Source organism: Oreochromis niloticus, linkage group LG13 (genome assembly GCF_001858045.2).
Source record: "Oreochromis niloticus isolate F11D_XX linkage group LG13, O_niloticus_UMD_NMBU, whole genome shotgun sequence".
Lineage (NCBI taxonomy): Eukaryota > Metazoa > Chordata > Actinopteri > Cichliformes > Cichlidae > Oreochromis > Oreochromis niloticus.
Window position 1 is genome coordinate 30556013 of NC_031978.2, and position 16189 is coordinate 30572201.

Sequence of the window (16189 nt, forward strand, 5' to 3'; positions counted from 1 at the left end):
AAATATTCTCTTTAAAGAATCCAGGTGGGGTTTGTTTTAGACTGCCTGGTTTTTAATGGCGACACCGACTCTGATATCGTTTGGCAGATGAATAAAACTAGAAGCTGAGCTCCAGAGCTCTGATCAAAGTAAGCAGAGAAAAGCGCAGCAATGAATGCAAAAAAACACAGGCGTGTGATCTGAAAACACAGTTTGGAACAGACACATCGTGAGATAAAATGAGCTCCAGTCTGTGTCCACGTTCTTGTGTGGGTCCAGACAACCGCTGCATGAAGTTAGCAAGTCAGGTTTAAAAAGTAATTGGTTTGTCAAGGCAGCGCACATATACATTAAAATCTCTAATCATTAGAGCTTTATTATATTTAGGCATGATTTCAGCCAATAACTCAGAAGAGTCGTTTGAAAACTCCTTATTGTATTTAGATGGTTAATAAATCACAGCACAGAACACTGGGCGAGAGCAACCCAGCTCAGTTCAGAGCTGGAGGAAGAGGATGACTGAGACAGCTGCTTCCATTTAAGAAAAACATTTGGAGCGAGATGAAACCAAAAGAACACGACAACATTCCTCTCGCTAACGCCCAGTAACTGTTCTCCTTCAGTCACAGACCTTTGTATACAGGGAGTGCAGAATTATTAGGCAAGTTGTATTTTTGAGGAATAATTTTATTATTGAACAACAACCATGTTCTCAATGAACCCAAAAAACTCATTAATATCAAAGCTGAATGTTTTTGGAAGTAGTTTTTAGTTTGTTTTTAGTTTTAGCTATTTTAGGGGGATATCTGTGTGTGCAGGTGACTATTACTGTGCATAATTATTAGGCAACTTAACAAAAAACAAATATGTACCCATTTCAATTATTTATTTTTACCAGTGAAACCAATATAACATCTCCACATTCACAAATATACATTTCTGACATTCAAAAACAAAACAAAAACAAATCAGCGACCAATATAGCCACCTTTCTTTGCAAGGACACTCAAAAGCCTGCCATCCATGGATTCTGTCAGTGTTTTGATCTGTTCACCATCAACATTGCGTGCAGCAGCAACCACAGCCTCCCAGACACTGTTCAGAGAGGTGTACTGTTTTCCCTCCTTGTAAATCTCACATTTGATGATGGACCACAGGTTCTCAATGGGGTTCAGATCAGGTGAACAAGGAGGCCATGTCATTAGTTTTTCTTCTTTTATACCCTTTCTTGCCAGCCACGGAGTGGAGCTGTGGAGTTTCAGCTTGTGTGTCTTGTTCAGTGGTGGTCGTCTTTCAGCCTTTCTTACCTTGGCCATGTCTCTGAGTATTGCACACCTTGTGCTTTTGGGCACTCCAGTGATGTTGCAGCTCTGAAATATGGCCAAACTGGTGGCAAGTGGCATCTTGGCAGCTGCACGCTTGACTTTTCTCAGTTCATGGGCAGTTATTTTGCGCCTTGGTTTTTCCACACGCTTCTTGCGACCCTGTTGACTATTTTGAATGAAACGCTTGATTGTTCGATGATCACGCTTCAGAAGCTTTGCAATTTTAAGACTGCTGCATCCCTCTGCAAGATATCTCGCTATTTTTGACTTTTCTGAGCCTGTCAAGTCCTTCTTTTGACCCATTTTGCCAAAGGAAAGGAAGTTGCCTAATAATTATGCACACCTGATATAGGGTGTTGATGTCATTAGACCACACCCCTTCTCATTACAGAGATGCACATCACCTAATATGCTTAATTGGTAGTAGGCTTTCGAGCCTATACAGCTTGGAGTAAGACAACATGCATGAAGAGGATGATGTGGACAAAATACTCATTTGCCTAATAATTCTGCACTCCCTGTACTGTGTTAAAAGAAGAGGGCTGATACACTGTCCAGCTTCTTAAGACACGTTGTTGCCATCAAATTCAGAATGACACTAGTGATGGGAATTGCTTTGAGTCAGCACCATCTCTGAGCAGCATGTCAAAGACATTGCATTCATGCAAATTAATTACATGCTGAGTGGTCAAATGTTTGCGCCTGTTGGCGGTATTTCCGCTCTTTGTTGTGATTATCGTTGCGTCGTTACTCAAAGTAATTATTACACACATTACACAGAACACTTTCCTTAATAAGTAATGTTACTGTCTAACAATATAAACCTACAGGGTACAGCCCCACACACTAGGAGTTGGTTTCAATAATCGATTTACTGATTCAAATCGATTTTTAAATATAAATGTATTTTGCCAGAAACGCCAGAATCTCAGGTTAAAGACAAAACTATTTCAACAACCACCAAACAGCTAAAATGAGAGCAGTAAACCAGATTCCACACAAAGACGTAAACACAAAGCGTGGATCGTTCATCCGATGCCACGTACACGGACATGCCAGTCATTTCTGTTGTCTTATAAATTGGATACTTTTATATTAAGAAGCAACACCAAACTGTAAAAGCTGCTCACTTTTTACATATTTATTTTGAAAATCCACACATTTCACCTCAGTACAGTTGTGTAATGGTGTGCGTGTGTGTCCTCCTCAGGTACATGGACTTCTTCCCATTCCCTTCCAATGTCAGCACAGACTTCATGTTTGAAAAGAGTGCCAACTACTTTGACACAGAAGTAGCCCCTAAAAGAGCTGCGGCCCTGCTCCCCAGAGCCAAGATCCTGGCAGTGCTCATTAACCCGGCTGACAGGGCTTACTCCTGGTACCAGGTGAGAATGCTCACAATGAGGCTGCAAAGGCTTTTTTATACCATTACAAACCCTCTTTAGTGTTTGTGTGTTTGTTAACTACAGCACCAGAGGGCCCATCAGGACCCTGTAGCCCTCAACCACACTTTCCATGAAGTAGTTACAGCGGGCCCCTCAGCCCCCAGGGATCTGCTGGCCCTTCAGAGACACTGCCTTAATCCTGGGGCATATGCTATCCACCTGGACCGCTGGCTGCAACATTACCAAGCCAGCCAGGTAACACACACTGCAGCTGCTAACACACCCGTTCAGTGGCTGCTGCGAATACATTGGAAGATGGTTGTAGTTCTCTCAGGCATTGCTGACACTCTTTCTCTATAATTGTGTTTAGCTGCACATTGTTGATGGGGCGCTGCTGCGGTCCAACCCAGTATTGGTGATGGAGGGAATACAGAGATTCCTTGGTGTCACCCCCATCTTCAACTACACCCAGGCTTTAATGTTCGTAACACTCTTCCATATAAACATGTATAAAAGTCACTTTCTTTTCTGTCTTGCCTTACACAGAAGCATGTAAAGATGTATAGCCTCTGTCGGGTGTGTTTGCTGTGGTATCAAAAGCATGCACTGTCTTTGCAGGTATGATGACAGCAAAGGTTTCTGGTGTCAGCGAGTGGACGGAGGTCGAGCCAAATGTCTGGGAAAGAGTAAAGGCAGGAAGTACCCGGAGTTGAGTTCTGAGGTACGCGTGCACTGTATGAATCTTGTTTACTAAAACCATAGGTGTTCTTTTTAAATGTTAGGCCATAAGCTGTGTAAGTAGCAAAAGCAATCAGTTAAAAGCTGACCTTTGGAAGAGCAAAAGCAGAACAGAGCAAAACCATTAGCTCTAATCTTGCCTTTTTCTTGTTGCTTACATACCGCATGTGTCTATGACAGGGATGGCACCTGTTACCGTCTTTTCTCTCATGTGTTTAGAGATGCTCTTCAGCATGTTTTGGTTATTTGAGTCACCACTGAAAGCAGTCTGACCATTCTCCGCTGACATTCAGAAAACTGTCACTCACTGGATATTTTCTCTTTGTAGGACCTTTCTCTGTAAACTCCAGAGATGTTTTTGCAGAAATATCTCAGCAGTTTCTGAGTGCCTGAAATTATTTAGTTTATCACTGTGACAGTATCTGGGTGGAGACAGTGCAGAAAAAACTAGTCTGCTATCTGTGTGAACAACTTCAAACTTGTCATTAAACTTAATTCAGGGCTCCAGCACAACATAGTTTAAGTAGATATTGACATACATGAAATCTACACACTCCTTTTAGAGTAACATAAACACTACTTTAGGAAATGACACAGCCACAGAAATGAATTAAAAAGAAACACACTTTGTTGTTGATGACCAACCCGACATCACAACAAAGTGTGTAATATTGGCACGCTGGTCCACCGTGTCTATTTCATCCTTGCAACTACGACACTTTAGAAGACCTGCTGTTAACTAGTGTATACTTCTTATACAAAGAATCTTACCCCTGTGTGTGTGTGTGTGTGTGTGTGCGTGTGTGCGTGTGTGCGTGCGTGTGTGCTTGCAGTCGCGTGCCTTTCTAGCAGAGTATTACCATGAGCACAACATGGATCTCCTGCGTTTGTTGAGCCGGTTGGGTCAGCCATTGCCGTCCTGGCTCCGCCAAGAACTCCAGAGCACCAGCTGGAGCTGAGGCTCAGACACACTGCAGAAACGCTTGGACTAGAGTCTGTGGTTGAGTCAACATTTGGCTCCAGATTAGACTGGACTACCTGATCTGGAATCGGCAGCAACACACACTATCAAAGTTACAATGTTTGAGCAGATGTTAAGAGTGCCTGTGCTCCGCGAAAAAGAGCGCACAATCTGATCTTTAACGTTTTGGTCACTGTTTGAAAACGATTCCAGCAGACTGCCTCCTCTTGACCTTTCACCAACCTCCCAGACAGCTTTTAGCCTCCGTGTGGTAAATGAGGTTCACGCTGTACCCGCTGGCTGTGGATCCAGAGAAGTGGGTGGGCATCAGGTCCAGTGCATAAAGAACAGGCAGACAGCATTAATGAGGAGAGAAGTTCAGTGTGTGCACAGGTGAAGTCTATGACTGGAAACGGGACTAACACGCACAACCACACACACATACACACCCCACACAAAGATGATTTTAAAGCAGTCTATTTTTTAAAAAGGCCTGTATATGTTACGTTTGGAGGCAGAAGCAGTTTATCCTCAACTCCCCAGTCTGTGAACAAGAGTCACGGACAGAAATGGAACTGAGTTAATGACAGGTCAGTGTAAATATGCTTGTAGATCTATGGTCCATGCTGTGCCTGCCACCAGCATCCTGACAGTGAGCAGTTTTATTCCACTTGATTTGTTCAGGCCAAGGGACAGCTGATTTTTGAAGGATGGCAGTTTTCCAGGCTTTCAGCTGTTTTCCAACTCTGCAGATATGTTTTTGAATATATACCCTCCATGTTAATGCAAGTAAAGCAAACACTAAACACTGATGAGTACAGGTTTTTTGTTGGAACTCGATTTTCAGCTATTTGATGTGCTGTAAAAGCATATTTGGGGATATCTGTGCCAATGTTATGTTCTTTCATTTAGGCTGTGGTCAGGGATATTTCTCTGCAATAGCTGCTGATGGAAACTTTGGCCACGTCTCTGTACATCCCAACCTCAACAGACAACACTGAAGCTGGAACACTCTCAGATCCTAGCTGACTAGAATGCATGAAGAAAATGGTCAACTTCTAAACTAAAATATTTCTTTAAAGCCAAATGCTCCCCTAAAGTAATATTCTAGTGATTTAGGATCCAAAAGTGACAGAATTTTGAAATGTGTTATTATCAAAGGCTGCTATAAGTCTGCTGTCTTTCAAACTTCAGTTTAAACCACAGGCTTCGTGTTTTGAGTATCAAAGCTGTCGTAGCCCTGATGACCTCAGGGCAGTTTGAAGATGTCAACTGAACTTAACGAACTGGGAGAGTGGGAACTGTATTATTTTGGGTAGTGTAATGTTAACTTATGTTTTTCATCACTTCTTTACATTTTGGTAGTGATAAACTGGTTACACTGATCCTGGCACGGTGTGGTAGCAAGGCATGGCTGTGGACCAGTAAAAAGTGTGGGCTGTGACTGTGAGACGGCCATAAGCATCTCGATATGAGTAACCGTGTCAGAGAAAAGGGAAAAATGTATATGCACACAAAATTTGACAAATTAAAGGAAAAATCTGGTCTTTCTATTATACCGTGAGGGACATTTCACTGGCATGATTTAGCTCTACTTGTCCCTTAAAGGGACGAGTTCCAAGTGATCACCTGTATCCTTTGAAATGTTTTTATCCTGGTCTACTGCAAAGTGACAGTGCCCCTAACCACAGAGCATTAGGGCTCACTGACATGTTTGAGTATGAAAATAATGTGAACATATGCTGTGGATGATTCTGTGGACGTGCAGATTTCTCAGCTCTCATTACCCCACTCACAGCTGTCATAGGACAAGAAAATGGACACCAGAGTTACTAAGGAGATCTGTCAAAAGTTTGTCTTGTTTTGTTTGTTTAGCACAATTGTCAAAAAGACCAACATTGTATCATCTCTAATAAACACATAGAGACTGAAATTATTTCAGCTGTCTTTGTTTTCAAGGCCTCAAGAAAACCTCCACTTGTTACACCACTGTTTGAGTTCCTTTTCACCTGTACCACTCAAGTGTTGAAAAGCAGAGTTTGAGCTTTGTTAGAGACCCACTGTGAAGCTTTGTACTACAGTCTGCTAATAGGAATTGTTAATGGTTAAAGAAAAAACAAAAAAAATGAGATTTATATATATATAATTGGGAAACTCTGTGAAAAACCTGATCTTCAGAGGTGAGACGGCATTCATCCCAGTTTGCATGGAGCAGCTCTAGAAATCTGGTTAAACGTATTAAACCCCTGAAAACATGATTATCCATAGTAAGCCGAATTGCATTCTTAGACGCTGCTTTGTATCTGATCTCCTGTTACCTCCCCCAAAACCCCATTCCCATAGAAACGGTCTGCTCCCAGCAGAAAACAATTTAAACATGATTTAATAAATGATTGTCATATTGACGTACTCTGCCCTACAGAAACCTGGTTACAGCAGGATGATTGTGTTAATTAAAATGAATCAACACCCCCGAGTCATACTGGGAAAACCAAAAAACCATTTTATTTATAATCTATCGCCCATACTCACACTCAAATACTGCCTCAAGGCGCTTAAATTGTAAGGTAAAGATGCTACAATAAGGCAAAAAAATATAGAAAGTGTGTTTGTTTCCCTGGTTTTAAAAATATGTTGGTTTACTTTATATAATCTCTGGTTCTTCGATAACAGAGTGAGGTGTTTCACTATGGGAATTGCCTTGGCGTGACAAACTATGCAAGTTCCAATAACAACACATCTGTCCATGACAGATGTGTTGAACTGGCTGTGGCCCCTCATTCTGACACAGCCAGCGCCTCCTCTTCTAAGGTCATTCTAAGCAGAGTTCTTTCCAAATTGATTGCCTGTTTGAAGGTTCACAAGCGTATCAGATAATCTACACTACTGGTCAAAAGTTTTAGAATGCTCCAATTTTTCCAGTGTTTTTTAATGAAAATTTTGCATGTCTCATTCCACTCTGAAATGAAAGCGTAGTACAAATAAGCAACTGGAGTTAAAAAAAAAAAAAAAAAAAAAGAAACCATGGAATCAAATTAGATTTAATTTTCAACACTACGATGAATCTTGATCTGCAGCCATAACAATTGCCTTTGCCAGACATTCATGGAGAGTTGAGTGCCATTTCTGCCTTGCCTGTAAGCCAGGTGGGTATTCTTTGAGGAATCTTATCCAGAACCAAGCTGCAAGAATCTGTCAGTGCCTCAGTCTTCGACAGGTAGACTACCTGGGGGTAGTGATCCATCAGGCTCCCCCATGAGGAGACTATTAGGAGTCGCAGTGTTCACTTCCGCCACATTGGTGGAAACATAGCATAAGGGCTTCGCATTAAGGATCAATTCCACCTGGAGCAGAACTGTAAGAAGTACTTCCTCATTAAGAGGTTGGGAACCCACACAGGTGCGGAGAGCTGACTTCATTGAACGGATCTCTCTCTCCCATACATCGCCGAAATGTAGGGCAGCCAGGGGATTAAACTGAAATCTGATCTTCTGACGGGCAAGCTGCCCCTGCAATCCATGACATGACATGTTGGCAAAGGCTTCTCTGAGTTCCCGTTCTCCTCCTTTAAAATTGGTCCCACAGTGAGACCACAACTCTGTGGGTTCCTCTTCTGGCTATGAATCTCAGGGCTATAAGCAACGCATCCACATCTAGGCTATTTAGGAGATCCAGATGTACTGCCCTTGTTGTCGTACTCTTGAAAATGATCTCCCAACGTTTCTTGTGCCATCTTCCTATCTTCGCAAACATAGGCCCGAAACAGTCAACACCAGTTGAGTAGAAGGTTTGGTTTATATAACCTAAGCCGAGCAGCAGGACATCAGCCATCTTGGGAACTGAGGGTTGAGCCCTCCAACGGTGGCACTCAGGACAGGTTCGCTGGTGCTTGCGAATTGCCTTTCTCTCATGCAGTATCCAATAAGACCTCCGCAGGTCCGCAAAGACCCATTCAGGGCCTGGATGATGCAGATCAAGGTCATATTTCTGGATGAGCAGGCATGTGAAAGGATGTGAAGGATCCAGGATGATAGGATGCAATGTAGGTCCGTCAAGAACTTCTAGTCATAGTAAATGACCTCCTACCCTGATGAGGCCTTCTGAGGCTATGTATCACCAGGTACAGTTCTCTCAACTCCTGTATCTCAGCTACCCTGGCTCCTACAAAAACTTTGTAGCAGTAGGACTGTGAGCTCAACCAGGTGAGAACAGTGGTTGAATCACACAATAGACTGACCTTTCAATAGCTGACGTGAGTTCCTTATTCAAGATACTGGCCAGCTGCGCTGCCAGCAAAGCTCCACATAGAGAGGGCTCATTTGGGGGCTACACAGGAGTGAGCTAGGATGAAGGTGAGGTGAACCTGTCCATCGTGTTCTTCAGTCCTCATATTAGATACTGCTCCATAAGCTTTCTCAGAGGCATCCATAAAGATGTGCACCTCATGGATGGCCCCCTTTGAGTTAGCACTGACAGGAACATAAGCACGTGGGAAGGTAAGGTGAGGTAGAAACTGAATCTCCACCTCCCAGTCAGACCAAGCTTGCAGGAGTCTGGACTGGAGGTTTGAGTCGTCCCAACCATGCTTCTTATCCCTTACCTGCCTGAGGAGGAGCTTGGCCCAAGTGGTGAAGGGTCATACTGTGAGGCTAGAGCTCTATAGATGTTTTGGAGAGTTGGCATCTCATAGGACACAGGCTTGTGCTTATAACCCAAGGAGTTCCTATTCCAGGTGGGCCGAGGCGAACTGGTTCTATGTGGGTGATCAGGTGTGGTTGGTCTGAATCACTAAGGAGCAGCGGCTTGGCTTCCTTCAAGGCAGGCACTAGGATCCCTTTCAGGTATTTGTACTTCTTTTGCAGCTGATCAATAGGATATGTATGATGAGCTAAGTTGAGATGATCAGCTGTGAACGCTTTTTCAATCTTGTAGAGGGACCCAGGATATGTAGCTGCAGAAACACTGAAGGATCCGGTACGACCATGAAGCATTTGAATGTCTTGGTGGATGGTCCATAATGGCAGGTCCTCCAGGATGCCTGTCAGAACAAGGGTCTTTGCAGCAGCAGGGAGCAGCATGGTCCTAACTGAACCATCATTGAGTACAGTGAGTACAGCGATAGGACCTTGGGGGTGGGCACGCTACACAGCATCCAGAGGACCGTCTGTGTATACAACCTCACCTCTGACGCCGGTGCCCACCTCTGAATTTTAAATACATGTATACATTGAGGGTTCTCGGGAGGGGCTATGCGCTTACCTGCTGCTCTCTGGCAGGTAGCTCCATGCCCTCCCGGGTTTTAAATGCACCTTAGAACACACATGCATCAACACTACATATGAGCGGGCAGAGGGAGGTTTGGGGTCTTCACACACCCCCGTTCTCTGTTGCCCGTTGGGGCAGGGGGCCTGGGAGGAGGCCGTCCGATTGGGGTCTGGAATGTAGGGCCTCCCTGCTACTGCGGAGTTGGGGGCGGTCTGCTTTTCCCCACCCCAGGGAAGAGGGTAACACCTCCTGGGTCTAGGTGCAGTTTCCCCCTCTAGGGGCAAGGGTACCTAGACCTGGGGTATAGAGTACGTTTTGGGAGTGTGATTGTGTGTACAGTGTCTATATTATGTCTGTCTCCACGTTAGGTGAGTGCTGAGTAATTGCATATGAGAGCATGAGGGTGGGAATGGATGTTCGTATCTGTGTGTGCCTGTTTGTCTGTGTCTATATGTCAGGTCGGGTATCAGACGCCACCTCTCTGGGGACATCTCAGGCCCTGCAAGGTATGGAGGCCTACCTCCCCCCACCACTCCCCCTGCCAGTGGCTGACGCCCTCAGACATCAGTGCGTCGGTGGTTCTTGGTGTCCGGGGCTGGGCGCTCAGGTATGCACCGGCTCACTCCCGGTGGCTGCTTGTTGGGGCCTAGCGCTTGTGGCTCGGTGGGGCCCCTTCAGGGGGTGGGGTGCCCTCGGCCTCTGGGCCTGGCACTCGGTCCACTCTGGCACAGCAGGCTGCCGGCGGAGCTCACGGGCACATCACTGCAACCCCCTCTGGCTTCTGCTTCGCGACTGCTGGGTGACCCCTCATCTGGGGCTCTCCTCAGCTTGTTGCGGGGGAGTGGCACGGTTGCCCCTTGGTTGGTCTTCCTTGGACTCTTGGGCTCTGGGGGTCTCTGGATGTCAGGAGCCTGGATCTCCTCCATACCTGCTTCATGCCCTGGAGGATGGGGCTATGGCTCCCCACACCCTCTAGCAGATCGTTACATGAAGCAACCTTTTGAATACAAGCGTGCTCATGGTCACAGGTGTACACACGGGTGCTCACAGACACAAACTACACCTTTTTTGGCTCCTACCTCAAACCACACTGTGCGCTGTCGAGCTTACGTGCTGCACAATATTCAATATTTAGTATTTACTGTTATATACACATAGATTATCTCAATGATGTTGTTTATTATATTGCTCTCTTTTTTGCTTGTTTTCTCTTTTTTTTTCTCAACAGGTGATCCAGGTGATTGATATATATATGTATTTTTTGCCCCCCCACCTTCCTTTTTTTTTGTGCCCTTAATCGCCGTTCCTTTTCCCCGCTGTTTTTCTTTTCCTCCCTCTCTTTCTTCCTCCCTTTCCCTTCCCCCAGTCATGTCTGTCCCGTATGTAACAACTGAAAATAAAATAAAATAAACAATAAAAACAAAGGTCAATCAAATGGACCAATACGGCAAGGCCGGGATGGTCCACTTGGTATAGTAAATCGGTTGAGCATCTTTCTTGGCCTTCGGACAATAATTCTGATGGCAAAAGAACCAAACGGGACAGACGGCAGAAAAAAAGTACAGCGAAGGTGTCTAGTGTCTGTTCCCCACGACTCAAAAGCACGGGTACAATCGTTAGGATGACACCATTGCCAGCCCCATGCCGATCAAGATAGAGTGGGCCCAAAGCTGAACTGGTTAGGGAGCTTTCTTCCTTTGCAGCCATGTTGCTTCTTTTGCTTCTTCTGTTGCTTCTGTCCGTTCTGGTATTTACCTCATGAAGAGCCAGCACATGTTTCCCCTGGCAGAGGCTGCAGGGTTTCTTCGGTGTGCACTGAGCAGCTAGATGAGTTCAGGCACAACACCAGCACCGTTTGTTGACCTGATCCAGTCTTTTATTTGCTCTCTGGAGAGCTTGGCTACATCATCACATTGGTTGAAATAATGTTCTGTGTTTTCACAGTAGACTTTGCTCTTGATTTTCCCTCTAGCTCAACTCTCCTTTGGTGGCAGAAAGGTGTGTTCTGATGGTCCCTTCAAGTTATGCACGGTTTGTTTGCAAGGCCAGGCCTCAACCTTTACTCTGCTCCTTTCTCTACTGCGTCTTCCACCTGCTTTGCTGTCGAACCCTTGACACCATGACTCCTGAGGAAGTCATCCAGATAAGATAAGACCCAACCCATCCAAAAAATAGCCAGAAAATTCTGATTTTTTGGAACTGAGATGTTTATTGACCCTTATAACAAACTCCACTCCCATTTTTTTTTTTTGCTATGTCATGTTGGGTATGATATATTTTTATTATATATGTATTATTTATTTTTTGTATTGCATTTGATACATTGAGCATTTTTGGCAACTTCTTGTTAAAAACAATGTCAATTTCAGACAAAAAATAGTTTTGTCCATAACATTTTGAAATTATGGCAAGTATTGATCATGTTGATGAGACAGAGGTCTCAGAAACTCATGTATCAAATATGATACAAAGGACATTATAGGGTTAAGATCTAGTGGAGATGATTGGGGGAGCAAATTTTATCAGCACATTTGATTTGTGACCCTAACCCTCCCCCTTCAGTCCTCAGAGTAAGGAAATTACAGCCTTTCAGCCCTTCGACACTTCCAGTTTACAGTTCTCCTCTTTGGGCTTCATGGAGCACGAGCTACTTTTCAGTGCATGAGGGACAAGATACTGGCAGGTACTGAATCTTTTTCAGCTGCTTATCTTGATGATATTGTGGTGTTCGGTGAAAACTGGAAGGATCTGTCCTCAAGATGGGACAGTTAAAGCCATCAGGTCTGCTGAGAGGCCCGTGACAAAGGCTCAGCTGAGATCCTTCATTGGTTTGGTTAGCTGGTACAGTCATTTTATTCCCAACTTTTTAATCATGTCAGCTCCCCTCAAAGAGCTCACGCACAAGAATCAGCCAAATAAAGTTCATTGGACAAAGGAATGTGGGGCTGCTTTTCAAAGGTTGAAGGATTCACTTTGCAATGAGCCCCTTCTAAGGAGCCTCAACGTGAAGACTTTAAGCAACTGTTTTCATTTTTAAAATAATGTTTTAAGATTCATGTCTAATTTGTTTCTCACATCTCCTCTAGACTACACCTGGCCTCCAGTGGGCAAAAACCCAGGAACTGCCCAACCAGTAGGCATGGGAAGCTCGAAACAGACATTTCAACACTGTGTCGAACTTCCGAATTCCAGATGTTTCGAAACACTGTTGCGTGGTTCAAAACACCCAGATCATGTGACCATGACACAGTGACATTTTGGTACCCCAGTTTCAGCAGCTGGTGTACCTGCTACTTCTAGGTGTCGTCAGGTACAAGAATTTCCAGTTTTTATTAACTCATTTTTTGGACTGGGCCTTGTAATTACTGAACTAATGCTTTCGATACTACTGTTTCAAATTATTACACTTGCATGTGTCAAAGAAAATAATATCCTCTCTCTCATTATTGCTGTGGATTCTGAAGACTAGACTATCCAGTCCCTTAAACACTGGAATCCAAAGTATAATCAAATAAAAATTATATAGAATATATGAGCAATATTTAAATATCTTATTTGAATGATTACTGGAGTGAAAGCAAGAGACAGAGACTGGTGGATGAGCTCATACCCTGTCAGCAGAAAGAGCGGCACACTGTGCTGTAAAATCATTGAAATATCTTAATAAAAACACCAGCAGCTCTGATTCCATCGGTTCTCTAGTTTCTTCTTTCAACAAAAAATGTCATTTTCAGCAGTAAGTGATTTAATCCTCACTACAATCCATTACTCATATACTGCACCACCATAAAGAATATATTTATACTATAAAAAGAAAAGCTAGAAAAAACACATTAATCACAGGCGACCCATTTATTAACAATTTTCATATGAAATTTGTTTTTTTCCTTTCCTTTTTTTATTTTCACTGTCGCTGCTATTGTGAATATCTTAAAAAAAACAAAAATAACATCAGGCGTGACTGCAGGTTCACTGTGACCAAAACTCCAGACTCACAGTATAACATCATGCTAGTGTTTAAAGATAAAGTTCAAGTTCAGCAGAGGATGATTTAAATATGTGTGTAAAATGTACTGTCAGAATTACCCCATGAAAATGTGATGAATGTTAACTTTTTATAAGGAAGAAAAACACGTAATCTTTTCATTTAATATATATTTTTAAGTTAATTAAAAATCTAACCTAACTCTATGCCAGCTTCTAGCTTTGCTTGACAGTGTGTAGAACAAACCTGATGGCACGAACTCCCAGAAAACTTAAAAGTTAACCAAACACATCCATAGTTTCAGGGCTATGAGCAAAAAAGCTGACTGAGCCCAAAATACAGCTGTAAATTGGTGTGGTTCTTACAGTGAACACTGCAGTCTTTTCTCTGTATGTTTTACTTTATAAACTGATTTCTTGTGAGCAACACGAATGTTAACAGAATTTTATTGAAGCACACTGGTCACTACAGTCACAGATTGCTGTCTTTAACAGTCTCATTATTTTTCTTTCCTTGTTTCGTAGAGGATTTCTCCAAAACATCTGCTGATCACAGTTATTGACTGTCTGGTATAATAAGTAGCTTTGTTTGAAATTGTGCAGGACGTGCGTGTCATTGTTTCACAGAAAAGCACTATCAAGATGTAGTGATAGCCATATTGGCCAGCAGATGTCACTGTGGAGATGGCTTTCAAATTGTTTTGAAGCTTCTAGACATTCTGGCAAAAATGCTTGCCAGAAAAACTCCAAAACACAGACTTAACAACGTGGTGTATGCTGTACAGTGCAGCGAGGAATGCCCAGACCTCTACATTGGCGAGACCAAACAGCCACTTCACAAGCGCATGGCACAACATAGAAGAGCCACCTCCACAGGACAAGACTCAGCAGTCCATCTGCATCTTAAGGATAAAGGTCACTCTTTCGAGGATGCCAATGTTCACATTTTGGACAGAGAGGACAGATGGTTTGAAAGAGGAGTGAAAGAGGCCATCTATGTCCACTGTGAGCGACCATCTTTGAACAGAGGCGGTGGTTTACGACACCAACTGTCTGCCATCTATAATCCAGTTTTGAGTTCCCTCCCCAGACGCCTTTACGCCCACTCACATCCTGGGCCATCTGACCTCAGGAATTCACATGACAAGGTGGGGCCAGGTTTCACAATGAGCTCACCCGAAACCCTGGCTGATTAGGTCCCACACCCGCTTTCACAGCTTGGCTCATGTGATTAGAGGATCACCAGGGGGTCCTTTGTCCCTCCTTGGGGGGATACTCCCACTGGGTTTAAATCTGGGACTCTCGGCCATTTGACCTTAGAACTGAAGAAGCTTCTCGGATGAGAGGTGAAACGTCTTCAAGCAACTTAAAGAAGTCCAGACGCTTTTCTTTGCAAACTCCTTTGACCGTGCTTGGAATGTTTCGTCTGAGTCGTTTGGACTCCTTTTATGGTAAAGTTCCTGGAAGGGAATGTACCAAGTGTAGTAAGAAGGAGGGGTAGAGTTTGGTGAGGTTAAAGAACCTGTTGATTTAAAACATTTGCAGAATTGGGACATTTTCTAATGTTCACACTGTTAACTCATTGTTATTATTATATTTGAATGACAAATTGAACATTGTTTGTTTAATCCTTAATTGGTATTTAATTGCTATTTCAACAAGTGGGAAGAGCCACTGGCTAATTAATGAGGGGTTGCAACTCCTCTCAGGACTAGCGTTGCCAATTCATGATGGAGCGTGGACCATAGTGTTATGACCCAAGATCATGTGGGTCATATATATGTGTGTTTATGTGTGACTCCTCCCACCAGAGGATGTGGTTGTGGGTTTTTCTCTCTCCTCCCTCCCATGTGTGTACATGAGATGTTGTTGTTGTTTCTGTTGAAATCTGTTCTCTCTTTTCAAAGTAGGACTTTAGGTAAGCAAATTGTCTCTTTTTTCCACTTTTTTGTGGGGGGTTGGGCTTGTTTGTTATTTTGGCAAAGCTCACTGCCGAAGTCAATAAACAGCTGCAGCTGCAGTTGCTCAGAGTTTTGGTTCTTTCTTGGGTGGAGTTGGATGTCACATTTGTTGTTACCCCCAGGTTACCACTAGCCCAAGGATGTAACAATACAGTCAGGGACCCTGTTTAAAGGGGTTTAGCCTGATGCAGAGCTGTTTCTATTTAGTTTAGGATTATCTTTAGTGATAATAGAAATGCAACGTTTGGGGTGATCGAGTCATTTGGAACAATTATTTTGGAAAAAGAATAGATTTTTTGGAACACTATAACATGGGCATCTGGTGGCCAAATAAATGTGATTTAAAACTATTATACTCAAACAGAATAAAATGGTTTATTTGTTTTTTAAACACTTTTTTTTAGTTTTTTACTTTTGAAATATCAACACTTAGAATTTCGGTTTCAAATGACTTTTTTTAAATGAATAAAACTTTTGACCCTGATTTAGCTCCATAACAGCCGACATCTCACAGATTTCAAAACTGCAACTGTTATTACTCTCTAAACTAAAATTCACCAAATCAGCAGCAAAAGAAGACCAAAACTACAC

General features: G+C 43.2%; 1 protein-coding gene across 2 annotated transcripts in view; it reads left to right on the plus strand.

The window, feature by feature from the left end:
- LOC100692215 (bifunctional heparan sulfate N-deacetylase/N-sulfotransferase 2) overlaps positions 1–6324 on the plus strand; it is a 32237-nt gene extending 25913 nt beyond the window's left edge. The window contains exons 11-15 of one of the 2 annotated variants that reach the window (XM_003456674.5): positions 2515–2689; positions 2774–2944; positions 3060–3169; positions 3308–3410; positions 4261–6324. In XM_003456674.5, coding sequence (XP_003456722.1) covers positions 2515–2689; positions 2774–2944; positions 3060–3169; positions 3308–3410; positions 4261–4386 — 685 coding nt within the window. In that variant the 3' untranslated portion in view covers positions 4387–6324. Of the gene's footprint in view, positions 1–2514; positions 2690–2749; positions 2945–3059; positions 3170–3307; positions 3411–4260 lie in introns of those variants that run through there. The other variant, XM_005461414.4, reaches the window with a different exon arrangement.
- Positions 6325–16189: the final 9865 nt, after the last annotated feature.